Here is a 21,528-nt window from a genome sequence, read left to right as displayed (position 1 = left end):
CTGGCAGTTTTTCTAGCTCTCCAGTATTTCTCGAATCTGCTGATCGGCCGTCATGTACTGCTCAGGTCAGACAACACAGCGGTTGTGTCATATCTGAATAATCAGGGAGGATTATGCTCTCGCCCTCTGTGCAGGCTGGCGAGACATATTCTTCTTTAGTCTCAGAACAAATTCCTGTCGATCCGAGCTGTTCATGTCCCCGTACGTTTGAACTTCGGAGCGGATTTGGACTCTGGAGCAGGGGGAATGGAGATTGCACCCCCAAACAATGAACCTTTTATGGCAGATTTTTGGAGAAGCGAGAGTGGACTTAATCGCGTCGAACATGACTACGCATTGCCTGCTATGGTTCTCCCTATGCCCTCCATCGCCCCTGGGCTTGGATGTGTTAGCTCACGATTGGCCCAAAACCAGCTTGTATGCTCTTCCCCCGATTCGTTTTATCCCAGCGGTATTATCCAGAATACGGCTGGACAGAGTGGAACAGCTGCTGCTGGTGGCTCCGCGGTGGCACACACAGCCGTGGTTTGCGGACCTGATCAGCCTGTTAGCAGGCTCTCCATGGGAGATTCCCCTCAGAAAGGATTTATTATCACAAGCACAGGGAATGATTTGGCACCCAAGGCCAGATCTATGGAACCTGTGGGCGTGGCCTCTGAGCGGAGTGAGTTAGTATGGCCCGGTCTTTCTGCTGAAACCACAGAGACTATACTGAATTCTAGAGCAGCTTCTACGAGATGCTTATATGCTTTCAAGTGGAAACTGTTTACAACCTGATGTGGAATTCGTAATATGAATCCAGTTTACTGCCCAGTGGCTTCAGTACTGGAGTTCCTTCAGGACCGTTTTTCTGATGGAGTGACGCCAGCCAAAAAGTTTACGTGGCAGCCATTTCAGCTAACCACGAATATATAGATGGTGCCTCAGTGGGCCGTCATCCGCTGGTTTCTCGTTTTATACAGGGTGCATGACGGCTGAGGCCTTTCCGCCCTGTGCGAGTTCCTTCATGGGATTTATCCATTGTGTTGCAAGGTTTATCAGGGCATCCGTTTGAGCCCCTGGAAACTATACCGGATAAAATCCTGACTCTGAAGATAGTTCTTCTTATGGCTTTATCCTTCCTCAAGAGAGTTGGGGATTTACAGGCTCTTTCTGTCTCACCCTCGTGCATGGAATTTGCACCGGGCTCTGTGAAGGTGTTGTTGCGACCGAGGCCTAATTATGTCCCTAAGGTCGCTTCTAATCCCTTTCGTTTTCAACAAGTGGTCTTGGAGGCTTTACCCCTTGCTGTCTTTGCCCTGTCAGAGCTTTAAAGACTTATGTTGATCGAACAGCCCCATGGCGTGAGTCTGACCAGCTGTTTGTCTGTTTTGGACATAAGAATAAAGGCCATGCTGTCACAAAACAACGCATGTCCCATTGGCTGGTGGAAGCAATATCTTTAGCCTATGAGGCGCGCGGACTTGCATCGCCCTTAGGAGTTAAAGCTCATTCCACCAGAGCAGTGGCTTCTTCACGAGCTTTTCCGGTGACGTCACCGCAGCATCTCGTTCCCTATTCAGGGAACCATGGTTACATACGTAACCGAGATGTTTTCTATCGCGAATGTGCCGAATCTGCTGATGTAATTACAACCGCTAAGTGAAAGCGAAGGGGAGGGGGAGGCCAGGGGAACCAATCAGCATCGAGTGTTCACTTTCAGCGCTGAGGAGTGCTGAGAAAAGTAACATCATAGAGGAGGCTAGCCTCCCTTCTGGAATATCTACCAACCATCATAGAGACATAAATTAGATGCTATTAGTTTGAACCTGTTTTTATACAGTACATGGTTTGAACATCTCCCGGAGCGGCTGGGCTGATAATTTACCAAGTATTTATAATGAGTAGCGATATTGAATATATTTTTTTTACAGCTTAAAGTGGTTAAGCAAATAATAATAATAATAACAATTGGCAGGGATCCCCAGACCAATACAATTAGTTTGCCTCCTCTATTTTAAAATTCATGAGCCGCCACTGGTCGGTTTATTTCATTTAATATAGTTAATCTAATATAACATCATACTAAGAGTGCAGTTGTTCTCCAGATATTAGCATAACAAATGTGATTTACATTTTTATAAAAATTGAATACAGAAGAAGTTAATATTAAGTGCATTTTAGGCACCATATTGCCTGTTTTAGCTCTTTCACCAATGGAAAAAAGTTGAAAACTAAGCTACAGCAGTAACAGCACTAACTGCGTCTTTGGGAAACACACTGATGAGGTGTTTCCTAACTGAATGAATCCACTTTTTGAACAAATCAGTCATTGACGTAATAAATTATTATTTTTTGTTTTTTCCCCTGTCTTTCACGTCTATACCGATCTCACTATACAGTTGTGTGAGGGTGTATGTCTAAGAGTGTGTATGCCTTCATTTTGCCAGGCATGGCAAATGTTTTTATATATGCATGTTTTAATTATAACTGTGAAGCAACAACATTGCTATTAAATGTGCTATATAAATAAAAGTTGAATTTAAGTTCAAATTCCATTGTATTTTGGTGGCTTGATTGTGTAAACAACTTCAAAAACATTGCAAAAAAAATGTTTTGAAGAATGTTTTCGTCAATTTAGTCATCTTTTTCATTGAACCAAAAAGAAACTTTGAGAAGAAGGATAATGTAACGGTCTCCGTGCAATAGTAAGGCTTTCCTCTCTGTACACATATTCTTAAGTACAATTTTGCCTGTTTTATTGGTGTCCCCTTCAAAACTTGCTTGTGAGAAATGTCATGTTTATTGCCCCCCCCCCCCCCCCCCCCCCCAACATTTAGATGAGATTTTCACCCCTGGGTATACTGCAGGTATAATATATTCACAAGTGTATTTGGCATCCATTATTAATTTATTTAATGATCTAAAGATGAAGGAGCCAATCCCATGTATAATAAAACTGACTGGTGTCTTCATCTTATGTGAGCTACATAATTTTAAACAGATTTTTCCAAAAGCAATGGTCGTTTAATTTAGATGCAAAACGTTATAATGAGGAAAATGTATTGAATGAATGTAAGTCTTGATATAATTATGTTAATTCTTAAAGTACAAATTTACATTTCGCAGTTTACACACACACACACACACACACACACACACACACACACACACACACACACATTGGGTTTCCATGTTTTATGGAGACATTTCATAGAAGTTATGGGTTTTATATATACAAACTGTATTCTCTATCCCCTTACCCTAACCCTCTCTGGCCTACCCCTCACAAAAAACTTTCTGCATTTTAAGATTGCCAAACACATTCTGTATGATGTTTTCCTCATGGAGACCAAAATTACTGGTATTACATTTGATCCCCATGAAATGATGATAACTGATTTACTAAGACGACATTTTATAAATATAGTTCATATATAGAGATTAATTTAAACATTAGGTGTGAATGAAAGACTTTTATTTTAAAGTTCTATGTGAGAAAGGCAAAGGAAGTCGATCCACAGACTGGTTTCACATTTCTCTTGAACGCAAACAACACTGGCGTCCGGGCGCTGTTGCGGTACCAGTCGTGACCGCCCGACTCTATGGCTTTTCACGGCTCACAGATGTAATTCGTCGCGTATCTCCGGCTGGAACCGACCGATTTATAGCCATTAACAACTGGGCTATGGTTAGGACATATTCTTACAATCATACTGTAAAAAAAATATCAGCGACTTTTTCGAAGCCAACCGGCCAGCTAACGTGCGTTAGCAGGTCAGATGTGATTTTCAGAGACTCAGAGAGCCAGTAGACGAGCTTCTCGGCGGTGATTTTGCGCTTGGATCGTTAGTTTGTCACCTCGAGATGACATCGAGTGTTTGATTTGGTTTTGAAACGGACATGTTGACACCTGTATGACGGATCATTACTCGGAGTAACGCTTATCTGAGCGCTGCTGAGTTGGCTAACTGGAAGGAGCAGCTTGATAACTTGCTGTTAAGTGTGTGTGTGTGCGTGTGCGAGTGTGCTGATGCGGGGCTTTCATGTCTTAGCTCAGGCTTGCGGAGAAGAAAACTGGACTTAACTTTTGAAATTACAGATGCACAACAGTATACAGCCGAGCATTGATTGATAGTTACGGCTAAATTAGGGACCCTTTTGCCACCCGGCCTAATAAAACTTGGGAGTCCTCGGACTCGATTTTGCACATTTGTGCTGGGAACAGTTTTGTGATTTTTCATCAGCTGACCGGTTCAGATTAAGCTGTTTTAATGCAAAAAAAATAATTCATACTTTAATGGAAGAAAATCACATAGGAAGTCGGCATTAAATGTTGACATTCGCCAATAGAGTTTCGTCGAAAATCTCAACAAAATTCACACTCCTTTTGAGACTAGTAAACAAACTATGACTTAATGACAGGACTCTTTTTAAAACCTATTGTGTACTGGTTTGGGGACTCACACCGAGCTCAGGGGGCTCTTTACAAGTTGGACTTCGGACACTTCTCATCGTGCTGTGCAGATGTCACTTTTGATTGAACTGCGATAGCTGTGAACACGTTCAGTTTCAGAAAATAAACCGTGAAATCCAACCTCAGAAGATGTCGACCAGGAAACCGCTTGCCACTGGCCAGGTGAGTCCAATCCATAAGTTTCCCAAAAATAGGAATGTCACCCACCCATGTACTGGTTAAGTTCGGTTTGTTTAACAAGCTTTGTTTTACTAAATGTTCACGTCAGATCGTGAAAACCTCTTCAGCTAATTCATCGCAAAACCGCTATAATAATAGTATTGCAGTAAAAACAGGAAACAACGCAACAGTCTGAACTAATAGTTTTCATCTTTAGCAGTATAAGAGGAGACTTGTGTTTTCAACGATGCTTGTTTTGAGATGTCCTGAGTTAATTCCAGATAATACTTGATTTCTTTAGTGTCTGAGATGATGCGTCTCTCCAGTTTACTTTCTGGACCCTTGCAGAAAGTTCAGCAGCTGGGAAGATTCAACATTGATGTGGTTGCCTTGTTCTGCTTTTTAAGTCAAGTCAGTTTTATTTGTAGCACTTTTTGCAATACGCATTGTTTTAAAGAAGCGTTATAGAAAATCTTGATAATGTAGTTTATATTTTGTGATATAAACACTTAGCAGGGATTTTCTATACAGGTATGTATTGCTGTAGCTGAATGCATTGTATGTATGCAAATAACCTTGGATATATGTTGATTTATACATGCACAACTTTATATAGAGCGTGTGAACTTAAATACTTATAGTAGTTTTTGGTTGGAATTTAGGCTATAACTACTAATTTAGATGTGTGGATGAAGTTGGGTCAGTACTAAGACTCCTTTTTTTCTTTTAGATGTACACCAAGTTTTCTTGCTTATTTTTCAAAAGTTTAGGTATTCATGGAGGTTTAATTGAAGCTGTGCATTAGAGGAATTTCATCATGCATTACACTTGAGATGCAAGTGGCCTGTTTTGATCTGAGCTCAGCTCTTGAGATCATTTGTTTGGCCTAAACCCTAATAGCGCTCTCTAAAAAATTAATCACGGTGGGTAGCTTGTTTCCGAGGTCAGTTTTAAGCAAAAAGACTGATCCTCTTTCGTTGACTCACTGGTAGAATTGTACCAACCGTAAGCAGCTTGCAGCTGAAATCTCTCGAGACTGATTTGGAGTCAGTTGGAGTGTATGGTTTGTTTATAGTGGAGATGAAATGTTTGTTGAAATGTGTCTTTTGCCAAGCCATACCCAGTCTTACCGTGATTTGCAGGCTGAAAATGTTGGTCAGCATTTTTCCCTAAAGAACCTTTCATGTGGTTTGAGGGAATCAAATATAATTCTTTTGGCCTGATGTAGTATAATGATTTTTAATCACCTCAGGGCTGCTTTCCATGCAAATTGATATATATTTTTTATGTCAGATAAATACTTTTTATTTTTTTTTATTTACTACTTAAGCAATGCTAGGAGTCGTAGCTCTGTGTTTCTAAGCAAAGATTTGAGATCCACAGCTCTGTTAATATGGACTGGCATTTCCAGTCAGGCTTGGTTTGGGGAGTCATTGTAAGTGTTGTTTTATTTTGAAGTTTTAGTTGATCTTCAATCCACAATGTGTTTAAGAATTATCTAACCATTTACTGAATGATCTGGAAGGTAATGTGAGAAAATCTCTGCAAAATCGTGTAATATGCCCTACAGAACACTCCGTTTTTTAATTGTCATGCTTTGTTTGTTTTGGTCTCACTAGTCCATGTGTATTTTCTCATTTGACCTTAGTTGAAAATCATGTTTTCTTGCATATCACCTGTAGTTAAGGCTTGAGATGGGTGTCCCAGTCTCTCAGAGGCTGAAGCATTGTAGTACTTCACTGATGGGGGGATGTTCAGCTGGCATCTATTTGTGTACTGGCTGCTACCTCCCTTCTCTTGAAATAGTCACCGTGCGATAAAAATACTGATAAATGACAAGCTTGCTCACACCCCTCTTTTATTCCCCCTCCTCCTTGTGCCAGTCTACCCCTGCTTTTTTCCACAGCATCTTAGACAGTTGCCCCTAACTCGGAGCCACTGCTTCTGTTACCTTCTAGTCCATGGAGCGCCAGTGTTGAACACTGTCACTCAGCAACATTCTCACAATTGGTATCCTCTTTCGGGTGTGTGTTGCGTCTTCGGTGTGGTTTTCGTGTCCTTGTCAGATATTAGTCATTCACGTGGACCTGAATGTCTTCCTTCGAGCCTCTGTAATTAAAAACCAGCAATTCAATAGGATGTGTGCACCATATGTAGTTGCTCTTCAACCAATAGCTCCTCCCCGACACTACGGTGACAAAGTTGCCTCCCGGCCAACTTGTTTGTTCTGTTTACATATAGGGGAGAGTGGGGTAAACTGTGACGCTTTTTACTAAGTTGTTTTCTAGGGAGGAGAAGTGAGATGAAGGTGAGATTTCAGGGTGTTTGCTATCGTCTGAAATGAGGAAAGCAGAGCCATGGAAATGTGGCTTGAAAAATTAACCGCTTTTTCCCACATTGGGGATTATCTATCTTGTGAATTGGTTGAAAATAATTGGGAAATATGAGTGATTTACATAAACACACACACACACACACACAGATATACATTTAGAAATAATTAAATGAGTGTAAATGAGGGGTAAAAATGACTAGTGCGTAGGGATGCGCCGGTACTAGTATCGGTACCGAACGGTACCCCGGCAAATTAAATTTGGAAGTGATCATCCTTATCCCCTTGAAGTGGGGACTTTGGAGTGAGTAGGGCATGTGCGTGCCATTAAGTAGTCGTTAGGAATGCACTTTGCAAAAGGAGCAATATAATTTCCTCATTATCTTCAGCTGGGATGTTCCCGTGACAGCAGATTCACTGATGGACATCGACATAAAAACAATATACATTTAATGTTTAGTTAAGTTTTTTATATATATATATATATATATATATATATATATATATATATATATATATATAGTTTTTATATATTATATAGCATATTTTAAAAACTTTTTAAAATATAAAATGTATGTTTATTTGCAACGGTTATACTAACAAAAAAAAATTTAATTTAAAAATAGGGCTGCAACTATCGATTATTTTGATAATCGATTAATCTGTCGATTATTTTTTCGATTAATCGGTTTATGTACTTATATTTTAGTTTTTCCCATTTTTTCCCCAAGTAAATTATTAATAAATGGTCTTTATCCTTCAGCATAGATTTTTAAGAGATTTTAACCATTTTGTACTGTTATATCCTAATCAAAAATATACCTGGAGTTGTTTTATTGTGTTAGTAATCTTTTGTCGAACTCTTCTGCAATCAGAACACTGACCTATACTCTAGCAAATTTCACAAGGAGATTTCAAATAATGTTTTCACCATGGCAGTCCTTAGAGCTCCTAAAGTAGTTTAACATCCCGAACGAAGCTTATTAAGGAATCTTTCAGAACATATTTTCACTAAGAATAAGGATAAAACAGAATAAAATTGCAGTGCATTGTATTTTATTATTTACTGGGAAACAGCTTTATAGCTTTTGCTGTGAAATTGTAAACAATCCTTCGAATAAAGTGCCAGTGGCATGAAACCTGAATGGAACTCACAATTTAAAGTAAAATCCATCAGAAGGTTGTCCAGAAAAAAAAATTGGACAGTCACACACAAAAAACCTGCTGTGTGAAAAAGAGCAGTGAATACTTAGAAAAAAAGTGCATTTCAAATATCTTTAAACATTTACCTCTCTCATTCAGTCATAATTAGGCTGCACAACTGAATTTTGAACTGGTAAACTACAAACTGATCACAGAACATGTTTGTAAAGCTTTTAATGTTAACTGTTAAAAAGCAATGTTATCAGCTTTTACGACTAAACATTTGCAAACAACATTGTACTGGAGAATCTGCACAAATAAAAGTCTTAGGGGCCGTTCACATATCGTGCCTAAAAACGCGTGGAAAACGCTAGGCGCGCCGCTTTCTCCTTCTTTCCAAAGCGCTCGCGCAGAAGCGCCCCTGAGGCGTCTGCCTTTGATAAGCAACCATGACGTGCTCTCTCCTTGAAGACGCGGAAATTTCAGCAAAGGATAAATGGATTTGCAGCTCAAAAAATCGCTTGCAGTAGCTCTGCTACTAAATTTATTTCAAAACGGAAATCCATATACCATATAACTATGATCAGCTGTTCCTTTCATCTTGTCTGAGCTTTTAACGTTGTTACGGGAAAGGATGAAGCTGATTGGTTAGTTCTTGTCACATGACCCGCGATGCGCTTGCAGCATTCTGAAAAGTTGAGATGTTTTTAACTCGATGCGGTGCGGTGTTGGAAATAACGAACTTGAGCGCGCAAAAGACGCGATATGTGAACGTCCCCTTAAACAGTTCAGTAGTGCAGAGTTTACAGGTTACTCTTCTTTTTTGAAGGCTCAAAGTAAAGTACTCCCAGTCTCCCACATCCCGCTAAATGCTGCAGAGACGCTGTTCGGGAAGCACGTGACATAAAACGAGGCCAGCTATTGGCTATTCGCTACTTCTCCTGCTGTACTGGCTGAGTAAAACCTCCGGTGGCTCATTACTGCCGTACTTTGGTCACCGCAGATTTGAAATATGCACGAAATGAGCCGCTTACGGCAAATAAAAGTTATTTAGCAACGAATCGATGACTAAATTAGTTGACAACTATTTTAATAATCGATTTTTATCGATTAAATCGATTCGTTGTTTCAGCTCTATTTAAAAATGTAAAAATTAATAAAAAAAATTAAATAAAAAAAAAACCATTTATAACGGTAAAACTGCGACATCTGCTGACGAACACATGCTGCCCTGTCACAGGAATATGCCAGCTGAAGATAATGAGGAAATTATGTCGCTCCTTTTGCAAAGTGCATTCCTAACGACTACTTAATGGCAACACATGCCCTATTCACTCTAAAGTGCCCACTCCAAGGGGATAGGGATGATCACTTCCATTTGGAATTTGCCCAGGAACCGTTCGGTACCGATACTAGTACCAGCGCATCGCTACTAATGCGTAATCAAATTCTGAAGTTTCATTTTCTGCACTTTATTCACTTTTTCATAAATGAGACTGTTAGCAGTTTAATATTCCAAGTATTTGAACGTAGTTAATCAATTTTCATTGATTTCAACTTTTTGTATTTGTAATGGTAAAATATGTGTTGTGTGTGTATTTAGTGGTGTCACAATAATCGTGATCTTTAAATGATGAAGTGTTCATTTGAGGGTATCGCGATGTACCGGTATTGACGATATTTCAAAATGAATAATGCACCTATAAAATAAGTAGGGGTGCTCGGATCACGATCGGCCGATCGTTAATGCGCATCTCGTCAGTAAAGCAGGTTCTCTAATCAGCGGTAAATTCCATCAGGTTCGTGATTTCACACAGAGCAGCTGTTAATACACCGAGCCGTTGTTAACTGAGAAGATGCGCAAATAAATGCTGAAAATGAACATGGATTTGCGTATTGTAGATGTGGAGCTGGATCATCTGGTTGGTTTTCCCACTGATGCAAGGTTAAAGGAAATAATGTTGGACAAAACTGGTTTTTCAAGGAGACAGGTAGAGCTAATTCATATCTAGCTCATGAAAGCAGAGTGTTTGTATACTGCTTTTTTTCTTTGTTTATAAAGGTGGTTTAAGATAAGCATCTATACATTTCTTAGGAATTAACTTGGAGCAAGGTTCCACAATATAGTGAGTATTGTATAGATGTTTGGTGACTGGTGTGTTGCGGTTAACTGAACCACACTGATTTGTGCAGATGTTGTGCAATCACTGCAGAACTCATTGCATTTGTCTTGTTATAACACATCAAATGATACCAGTTGCTATCTTCCAGAGATCCAAAAAAAAGGGAAGGACTGTGTCCATGCATAGACCATATGTCATGAATGCAGTTTGTTTGAGCGGGAAATTGAGGCGTCTAATAAAAATTGATTCAAAGCTGTCCAAAATCATTATCACATTATCTTGTAGTCATTAAGAGTTGGGGAATACCACATATCATGACAGAAATATGTTTGTCTGATCTCATACATGCCGAGTTTGTCGTCTTAAGAGGAAAAAAAGGTCATTTATGAGCTTCTGGTTGAAAATGAGTCATGCTGTATATAATAATTAGTAAGTAGTGGAATTATTATTAACAGTTATAATCTGTTAGTCAAAATTCCAATTAATAAGATAAAATTAATGTAGAATGTAATAATAAAAGTTAAAAAAAAAAATCTTAGAGGTCTAGTCAATTTTTTTAAGCATACTTTGATTTTTCTATATTCTAGTATATAAAAATTACTTTACCGAACTAGGTTAAATGTGCTGTATGTAAGTTTTTGACCAAAGCAAAAAAATACTATAAAATGTTTGCAGATATTTAAGACAATATTTTGAATTTGGACTGCAATACCTAGTTCAACCACCTGGTGTCAATCCTACATACAGCACCTTTAAAACAAGATTTTAAGTAAGTTTTAAGTCTGTTTTATTGGAGTTTTAAGCTGGTTGTTATTGCAGAATAACCCCTTTCGGGTTAATACAAGATCCCTCCACGAATCATTCTGTCGGGGGTAGGGCTGGGATAAACGATTAATCTAGCGATTATTTTTTTCGATGCATCGATTAATCTAACGATTAATTTTTCAGACCGTTTTGATTTTGATTATCTCCCCATTAATTGACTACTAACAATTTATACATGTTGATTTACATATCTGAATGAAAAAAAAACATCAATTCCTTAACATTGCAATATATGTTTATTGCTCTTAAAATTACAAAATAAAAGATAGACTAAGAATGCATTACTTTGCACTTGTATAGAGATAGCATTCAATAAAACCTTGAAACCTTGAAAACACATAGCTTACTGAAACAAGCTTACTGAACACATAGGGTCTAGCTTACTGAAAAAATAAGTTCTTTCAGATGAAAATAACAACAACTTGATGTCTAGTATTCAATAAAAAAGGTCACCCAAAATACTTGTTTAGAGCCATTGAAAGAATACAGTATGTAAATGTAAACTTGAGGGCTTTAAGCTAATACAGAGAGTGCTTTTACAAAAAAAAAAAAAAAAAATTAACAGTGGGAGCCAGCAGCCTGTCATGGAGAAAAAAAATCTTTGGTGTTTCGCCCTTTTTCTATCGTGTTTAATGATTTTGATTAATATGCACAAGGGAGGGAGAGAGCAAGAAGCGCTCGTGTTGTTTGAAGACTGTGAGTGCGCGCGCAGCCGGGGCTCTCTCTCGTACGCGCCCTGTCACTGTCACTCACCGATCAAATAAGGCTTTGACAGCCGCCAAAAAAAAAGATCAATGCAGAAAAACCCCTGGATTGGTTATATAACGTTGGACAGAATGTTGATCCGGCCATCGCGTATATTCAGCGCACATAAGGTAAACGTTTTGCAAATGTTTTTTAGAGAAATAAAAACAGGTCGACGAATCGATGCGCATATTTTGCGTCGACGTATTTTTTGCGTCGACGTCATCAATGACCTCGACGCGTTGTCCCAGCCCTAGTTGGGGTAAATAATAGTAAGTAAACAATAACGCAAAGCTTCCGTGAACACAGCAATTGCTTGCAAACGGAAGGTTCAAACTAGATGGACATTTAAGCGATATGTTGCAATGGCACCACTTATTACACAACATTTTACCACATAAATAATTATGACGATAAAAGATTTAAGATGAAAATGTTTTAAAATCTTAACAGTTTGTTCGTTATCTTATAATCCATTACAGCGTACAAAACAATCATAGCAAAATGGCACCACCTGCGTTTGTATGAAACTAGAGAGTGAGTCCGCGATACCAGGATGAAATGATTAAAAAGTTTAACATTTTTGACAAGTGTGGTGGGGCAGAGAGCCATGGGAGCCAATTATTTGAGTGACATTAATTTCATTTAATTAATTCCACTGTTCGGTTTTACAGTGTAGTTAATTATGAATTAGTAAGTCAAGCTTAAATAAGAAAAAGAAAATGAATGTGACTTGGTATCCTAATTTTAAAAGTTTTATTTAAACAGTTTTATAAACTGGGGAAATCATGGCCTAGTGGTTAGAGAGTTAGACTCCTAACTAGGGCTGTGCGATTAATCGAAATCAAAATAAAATCGCGATTTGAGTGTGCACGATTTCTAAATCGCGTTATAGCACGATTTTCCGTGGCTCCGGCCTCCCGCAGTATGTTAACTGAACCAATCAGGATGCAGCACGCCTATGTGGAGCATGAGAACAGAGCAGACTGGGCATATGCCTAACTCCAGGTTCACATACTGTCTGTGATGCGTAGCCTTTTTTTTTTTTTCGAGCCCATGTTAACGGATCAAAACATTCACAGTGAGTTCTATGACCAATGCATGGCAATAAATAAATAAATAAATCCCTGAACACGGATTTTATTTTTTTATTATTATTTTTTGCCATATGTCTAGACATTTTGTTTGACATCTTAGTGATTATTTTTGACTTATGTCTGTTCTAGAGACATGTTACAACTTTTTGATAAAGCTCTCAATGGTTTTCTTTTGGAAATATGTTTCAAATTTATACTGAATGCATTCATGATTGTAAAGCATGTCTGTGTGTGTCAAAATCGTGATAAATCGAAATCGCAAAATTGATAAAAAACCGTGATAGGTTTTTTTTTGTCCATATCGCACAGCCCTTCTCCTAACCCTAAGGTTGTGGGTTCGAGTCTCGGGTCTGTGTGTATGCGTCATGTATCTGTCAATAATCAAGTAGAGTAAAGATGATGTCATCGGTTGTTGCCATAATTCTCCAGCTGTATTTACTGCAGTGATTAAATGTTGTTCATTCAACATTCTGATCGTAGTTTTGTCCAACACCTTTCATTTAGTCTGCGATAATTGTGTCTAACATCCACTTTTTAATTACTGTGAGCTCCTTAAAGGTGCCATCTGTCATATCTGGCAAAAAAATCAAGTCATACTCCACATTCCATACCAAATGGGGGCAGTATGCCTCAATAAAGTGAATTGGTTTACTCTAGAGTAACAAACGAGAAACGGCATAGTCTCTATGCTCCGCCCCTACCTTCACAACAATCCTAGAGCATAGCCGAAGCCTATAAGACAGCGGTTCTCAATTGCAGTCCTCGCCCCCCCACTGCTCTGCACATTTTGAAGGTTTCTCTTAGCGCTTTAGACATTTGTTATATTCGAACATAAGTGCCCTGCGAAGTGGACATCACAGGATATTCAGCCATGATTCCAGTTCGAAGCGAACGTAGCTATATGTTCCAATCAAAGTGCATTGAAGTGTGCAAGACGTGAATTTAAATTGTATTGATTTACAGAGGTATATGATGTCACAGTTGTCCATGTTTAAAGACGCTGCACAGCACAAATCAGTGAATGAATGTTTCGATGTGAGGTAAACTTCAACAGATTTCCCCTGCTCAGAGAGTAGAGAGCAATGAACATTTGAAAAACAGTTCATGCACGGAGTTCATTTCTAACGAGCTGATTATCTGAATCAGGTGTGTTGTTAAAGAGAAACGTGCAAAATATGCAGAGCAGTGGGGCGCGAGGACTGGAATTGAGAACCGCTGCTATAAGAGGACGTTTTGCCTCCAGAGGAACGTTGGGTGATGTCAAGTGATTTTGAAACATGACATCTTCAAGCTACTCCCCTTCACCTTTACCAGTGAATATGTTCATATTCGTTTTGTTCATATTACATTGAGTTGTATATACACATTATTTGAATTAAATTAATTTGACAGACAGCATTCTGTCAACATCATTGGTCAACATCAGACAGCTGATGTTGACCAAGCTAGTGCCAACCAACGTAACCAGAGCTGCCAACTCTCAAACATTCACCGTGAGACACACGCAATTGACTCTTTTCACACGCTTTCACGCCACACATCAATTTTCTCACGTACAGAAAAACCACGAAGCAAAGAGGACACGGAGACCAACAGACTAGTTAGAGCAGGTTACTTATGATATAAAAAAATGGGTAAGTTATAGCTAGCTAATTATCAAACGCAGCTACGGTTAGCCATCGCTAACATTAGCACGTTTATAGAACAGCCTTCAATACATTTCTATGTTATAACTTCCCGAAAAAAAAATACACAAACATATAAAACAAACCTCTAGCGAAATACTAACAGCATCTAACTTACCAATCCAAAAGAAATGTTGCAAGTTTGGTCTCGAACCTCATTTCAGGTCCATCAGTTGTCTCCAGCGATTGAAAGCAGTGCCGATGTTTACTCTGGTTCGGCTCCTTTTCTTATCGGATTTGATTTGTGATTCCGAGCGCGGTTGTTTCCCTGTAGTGGGTGATGGTCTCTTGCCAAGGGCTTAAGTCATCCTTCCGCTCTCTTCCCTGAACTGAAATGAAGTAGTGGGCTGTACTTTTCACATGATTGACATCAGGTATAAGTACGCCCACAAGCCGTGCGAGTTATTCGTGTATTGCAGGTTGGCTGGTGGTTATGTTGCTGTCGGGCCGGGGCTAGTAATGCTACTGCTAATTAAGGTTGATATCTCTGCAGCACTATAACTTGACATTTTTTTAATGACATCATCGCCCTTATTTCTTCTCATACTTTTGATGCGTGTAGGTCATTTTTTGTATATTTTTACCTCAATTTTTGCACATGGCACCTTTAATCTCTTCAATTTCTTTGAAACCTAGTAGTCCTTGTTTAACACATGTAACCCTGCGATGACATCATTCTTCTGGCTAGTGTTGTCACGGTACCAAAATTTCAGTATTCGGTACCGATACCAGTGAAAATCCACGGTTCTCGGTACCAATTCCGGTACCAAAGCAAAACACAAAAATATGCCAATTAAAAAAAAAAAACTTAAGCACTAAAAATAAAACCAATGCCATTCTTTATACTTATTTACAATTGTGTTTAAAGTTTTTCTACAAGTTATATAATCATGAAAAACGGTAAACAAGTTTCACCCAAATTTAATTTGTCTTTTAATTTATGAAATTTAAACACATTTTATTTTTGGTAAATAAAGGGGATTTGCTATTACAATTAAAACATGGAAGAAATATTGTGATTTATTTCTTTAAAAAAATAAAGTTTTATAATTTTTTTCAACAGTAGTAGCAGTATCACATACATTTTACTAAATAATAGTAATATTTCTAGCACAATGCCTTTATGTAAAAATTAACTTTTAGGCCTAATGAATGCATATTTGTCATTGTAACTGAACTTAAGAGTGGTGGTGATACTTAAGATATTTTTGGTCATTGAGGGTTTCTTTAAAAAAAATATTACGGAGAAACCGGTATGTCTTCTGCTTGTTCGAAAATGAATATGAATAATTCTAAATGAACTCCATTATTTTGACCGGAGAAGACAAAGAATAGTTTACATATAGCGTGTCGATTCAGCGTGGTAAGACTCTTGCTCTCTCTCTCTTTGCATGTGTGAGAAACAGCGCTATCAGTAAAGCAACGGTGAGTCATGCGCCTTCACAAAGAGTTTACAGAGCATCAAATACAGGTGCGCTGTGCGTCCATTGAGATGAACTGAAAAGTTCAGATCGCTTGATGGAGAGAGAACTCTGAAGCTCAGATGCTGAAATTAATGCAAGCGTCATGAGCTTCAGTCTATGTTGTAAACAAACCCACACGTCTCTGCCATTCATTAATTCACACAGAGACGCGCAGAACACGGATTCATATTTCAAACAACTTTTGCGGCTTAACATTTACCGATACTGGTCCATATGGAGATTTGATTTGATTAATTTATTCTAACTTTGACAAATTCCATGACTGTCCATATTAAAACGTAAGTTTCATTTTGAGATTCCGTCCTCGTTTTCTACTTCGCGGAAATCATAGCGCTGAACCGGGTTTGAACGGGACCTCGGTACCACCGGTACTTAAAGAAACCTGGTACCGTCACATTTAAATTCTTTTAGTACCGACTTGGTACCAAAGTACCGGGTCTTTTGACAACACTACTTCTGGCATTCTTGTATGTTTGACTTATTGCTAGTGGAACAGATGAACTGGAGAAACCTTCAGAAGGGCTCAGTCTGCAGTTTGTCTTCTCCCATTCCGTTCCATTGTCTTATTTCCCAGCTGTCCGAGCATGTCGGCTTTCGTTTCCATAGAGCTTCTTGAAGGCCTCGTCTGACTCCGGCAGCCACTCCTCCTGACAAACCCAGACACGTCGCTTCCTGTGTGTGACAGAAAACCCAAACAATTTAGGCTTTTTTCTTCTCGTCTTATTCTCCTCTATCATTGAACTTCCGGGAATTAGCCCGACTTCCTGTTATGATGTAGTGTGTGAGGGAAAAATGCTTTTCCCATTTCGGATCCCCAGAGTGGTCAGCTTGTGGACCTTATTTTTGGCAGAGATCTTCTGAAGTAGGCCTAAGGTTTATTCGTCTATGGCTATCAACACTGGGCTTTTGTTTTGAAACCATTCTAGTGTACCTGCCCTAACTTCTGTCATGATCCTTTGAGAAGATTAAATTCACAGCTCGTGTTTTTCATGTTGTCTTTGTTAAGGCATAAATGGAAGCAAAAACATGACAGAGCCACATCGATATATGACTTGGGGGCTGCTCACATAATACCAGTACATGTTTTCTGTGCTGTTTATTTAATTGGTTTATGTTTTGGCCATTTTGTGGCACTTTCCAACATCTAACTTTTAGTACACCTTGTCAAGTTAAAAATATTTCAACTTCATCTCAGGACCCCACATTTAATTTCATTCTGTAGGGCTCCTAGCTGTTTTTGAAAAGCACTTCATTTGTGAATGGCTCTTTACATATGCACTTTTTATTGTTGATATCTGTAAGTGATAGACTTACACTCTTTACAATGATCCCATCACATGCCATTTTTAAAACGTAGTGTTTTTTAAAGTGCCTGAGGTTCGTTGCTTATTTACTTGTATTGTTATTAGATTCTCAAAGGAAGACAGACTGCCTCTTCCTGTTGTATGTGGCTGGTCTAGCATTTTATCTATCAGGCGTTAATTGTGTAAGAATTATCATGGTGTGCAGACATGTTTCTGTAGTATTTTCCCTTGCTGCATTGGTGTTGAAGTGATATCATCGATCTGGTGAGGTGATAGGTGTGTAGATTTGTGGGTGAGCAGCGGAGCTTCTGTACTGAAGGTCAGAGCGATGTGTGTGTGTTCAGTGTTACTCGCACTGCAGACCCTCGCAGCACATCAGCTCAGTGTGATGTGCACTCGCTGCAGTACCATTACACTTCCCTTTTGTCACGTACAACAGGCAAACTTGTTTGTGTGAAGGTGATTGTTTACGTGGGAGAATCTCACAAAGAATGAGTCCTATTTTGCACTGAAACAGATATAATCTTTTATAATAGATAATTCTGTGTGTGTGTATATGTGTGTATATGTGTGTGTATATGTGTGTGTATATATATATATATATATATATATATATATATATATATATATATATATATATATATATATATATATATATAATAAAAGATAATAACTTTGGTAAAATGTATGATGTAATTTTTTTTGAACATTTATCATTTATTTGTTCACATGTATATGTATATGTGTATATATGTACAAATATATATGTACATACACTTTTTTTTTTTTTTTTTTTTTTTTTTTTTTTTTTTTTTAAGTATTTTATATATATTCCATTATGTGCATAGATAATGAAAATATGACTAGAAAATATAACACTGTTAGATTGTTGCATCAATGTTCATAAAAGAGACCTCTAAAAGAAAGAGCTGCATGAGATGAAGCTGAAGAGATGAACTCCAGTAACCCGGAGCCTGTTCTATACCACATCCTGTGAGATTAGTCAAATATCCTAGATGCAATAGATAAATGTAACATTACAACTTCTTTCTGCACAAAAGGATGCAAATTCCTAAATGAACTTCAGCTAAGTTACATCATCTATCCAGAGAGTGTAACTCTGAGCTGTGGATGAGCTCTTTTCATAGCAGCACGCTGAAACATGGGCAAGGACAGCAGAAAGAATTCACAACATCCTAGACTGTTCTCGTTATAATGTTATGTATGTGCCTACTATTGGAAAAAAATATTACTTCTGCCCTTAATAATATCATGTTTTTGAAAAAGAAGCATCTTAAAACAGTATGACCATCTTAAATAACCCAGTCATGGTCAATAATATCAGGCAATGCTTTTGAGCTGAAAATGTGAATAAAAATCAGAGAAATGCATCCTATATTAAAATAATCCAATGTATACCCATTAAAACTTACTGCACTAAAGGACACGAATGCGTACGTGACTATGACTATGTTCTAGTCTAAACTTCCCTTAACAGCTTGCTGAACAACAGGCAACTAAAGCACAGAGAATTTGTAGCTTTCTATACCAATCCTGTTCTCATTATAACATGTATGTGACAGACTGGAGCTAGACATCTTGTGCTTAACTGAATTTTTATGATCAAAGTGATTCCAGGCATCGCTTTGGCCTTTCAAATCCAGTTTCACTTTAGTTCTCCGGTCTGGAAGGCATGCTGTCGAACATTTACAAATCAGACCTCAGATATCGCCCAAAGTTTTGCAATAACCAATCAGAAAACAGCTAAATATATTTTTTTAAAGTCAGGGTTATCATTTTCACGATCGATCGTCCAAGTACTCTCTCTCTCTCTATATATATACATATATTAAGCAGAAGTGAAGTAAATTAATCTGGCTCCAGGAGGGTATGATGAGGAAGACACATCAAAACTAAATCACAGACTTCATCCATTGTTTTTTTGAGTACTTTGAAATTGTGTTTTTATAGATTTTTGCCCTCTGTAGATAAAGGGCACTCTTAGCACACTGATGTACAGACACAAGCCAGACTTCAGGGACTGACACGTCACGTGGACTAATGTGAACATGGTGGCATTAACTGTTTACTGTGAAAATGTGCGACAGTCTAGACAATAGAGTATCTGTTTACATTGATGTGCTCACCTCACTGGTCAACAGCCTGTCCTCAGACTACAGCTCTAATTTGAGCTCACACACTGGGACAGTCCACAATTGATGCTCTGTTCCCCAGTCAACACAGAAAGAACCAAATGTACCTCATGATACTAAGTCGAGAGAAATCCCCAATGTCAAAAACTTATCTTTGTGTCTCTCTCTCGGTCTCTGTCTGTCTCGTACTCACTCTCACTCACTCTCCATTAGTTTCCTCTTTTTTTAATTTTTTTTTTCTCACTTGCTTGCTGTCTGTCATGTGACCAAGTTCACAGCATCACACATCACCCTTGATCTGTCTCAATCTCTCTCTTTTCTCGTCATCTCTGCTGGTGATGCACTAAAATGAAAATGTCTGAAACCGAAATACTGGTCTGAAAACCAAAACTGAAAGTGTTCATTTTGATAGTCTTTGTTTGGAATAGCTAAAGTTACATTTTGAACTTCTTACATTTTTACAGACATTAATATTTTAAAGGTCGATGGAGCTGTTAATGTGGTAAAGTAATATGTAGGTATAAAAAAAGTACAATTATTCAAGTGTTCATTGAAATATTGACTGTAAAAAGACTCTATTCAAAATAAGGGCGTCATTAGTGCATGGCAGCTGTCATACATTGTTTTCCTTGGAAATCAGGTGTATTGAATATTACACATTACACACTGAATATAATTTATTGGGAAGCATTTGTATGTGTGTGTGTGTGTATATATATATATATATTTTTTTTTAAGAAATTAATGCTTTATTCAAGGATGAATTATGTTAACCAGAGCGACGGTAAAGACATTTAAAACTCATTTTTATTTCAAAGAAAGGCTGTTCTTTTGAACTTTTTATTAATCTGAGAATCCACACAAAAAAAAGTATCACCGGTTCCACAAAAATATGAGCAGCATGTCTGTTGTCAACATGATGATAAGAAATAATTTTTGAGCACCAAATCAGCATATTAGAATGATTTCTGAAGCATCATGTGGCACTGAAGACTGGAGAAATGGCTGCTGAAAAATCAGCTTTGCCATCACAGGAATGCATTACAATTTATATTTTAATATAGAAAAGATATTTAGAAATACTGTTTTACAGTAACTGCATTGGTGAGCATAAGAGATGTTTCAAAAAACAATAAATATCACGGACATATTTGGTCATAACTAAGATGCTGAGCAAAGGATGTAAAGTTTGCTATTGGGACTATAATACAAGTTAGGAAATGAAAATATAAACTGTCACTTCTGAATTTTGCCTGCAATGTGCATCTTTAGGATTTAGACATTCTGCTTATCTTAACACAATCTCTTTTACATCAATATATCTTCCATCACTAGCAGCTGCTGTTTACTTAAATGAAACCTGAACCATTTAGTTTACCATTTAATTTTTTATTGGATGTCAGTGTAGTGTTCTCAATTTGAAAATTTACTGCCTGTTTTTTTTCTTCCTATCAGTCAAATACCAAAAATGCTTTTTTTCTACAGAATTCGTGGTGCATCCTTAATGTCTGCTCTTTTTCTTCCTCACTCCTCAACTCTGCATGCCCTCTTAGTGTGAGAGTCAGATGGCGACTGGCAACAGTCCTATACAGTCAGAATCACCCAAGCTCTGATAAGGATATTATTAAAGCATTTCTCTGCAAACCTCACATCTGTGTGTTTAGGTTCAACCTTCATAACCATTCCCAGGTGAAAAATTGTGTTGTGGAATAGTTTGAAAAAGCAAACACTGGCCTAAACTGTTTTCTCTCTCTCTCTCTCTCTCTCTCTCTCTCTCTCCCCCTCCCCCTCCCCCTTTGCAGTCTCGCTCCGAGCAGCCCCACATCGGCTGCTACAGACTCCTGAAAACCCTCGGCAAAGGCAACTTCGCCAAGGTCAAACTGGCCAAGCACGTCCTCACTGACAAAGAGGTGAGGGTTGAATTTACACCCCAAATAAAAAGTGTGACAAACTGTAGGCTGTTTAAATGACACGTGATTTGTCTGATAAGTGGAATGTGTTTAAATCTCTATAATGCAGATGA

General features: G+C 38.1%; 1 protein-coding gene across 10 annotated transcripts in view; it reads left to right on the top strand.

Moving 5' to 3' along the window:
- Nucleotides 1-4,020: 4,020 nt before the first annotated feature.
- The window catches only part of LOC132130213 (serine/threonine-protein kinase MARK2-like), a 34,891-nt gene continuing 17,383 nt past the window's right edge, over nt 4,021-21,528 (top strand). For all 10 annotated transcript variants that reach the window (XM_059541914.1, XM_059541910.1, XM_059541913.1 and 7 more), the window contains exons 1-2: nt 4,021-4,618; nt 21,308-21,415. In XM_059541914.1, coding sequence (XP_059397897.1) covers nt 4,586-4,618; nt 21,308-21,415 — 141 coding nt within the window. In that variant the 5' untranslated portion in view covers nt 4,021-4,585. The remainder of the gene's footprint in view (nt 4,619-21,307; nt 21,416-21,528) is intronic.

Source organism: Carassius carassius, chromosome 47 (assembly GCF_963082965.1).
Source record: "Carassius carassius chromosome 47, fCarCar2.1, whole genome shotgun sequence".
Lineage (NCBI taxonomy): Eukaryota > Metazoa > Chordata > Actinopteri > Cypriniformes > Cyprinidae > Carassius > Carassius carassius.
Note: the sequence above shows the minus strand (reverse complement) of the source record. Positions and strands in the feature narration are given on the sequence as shown.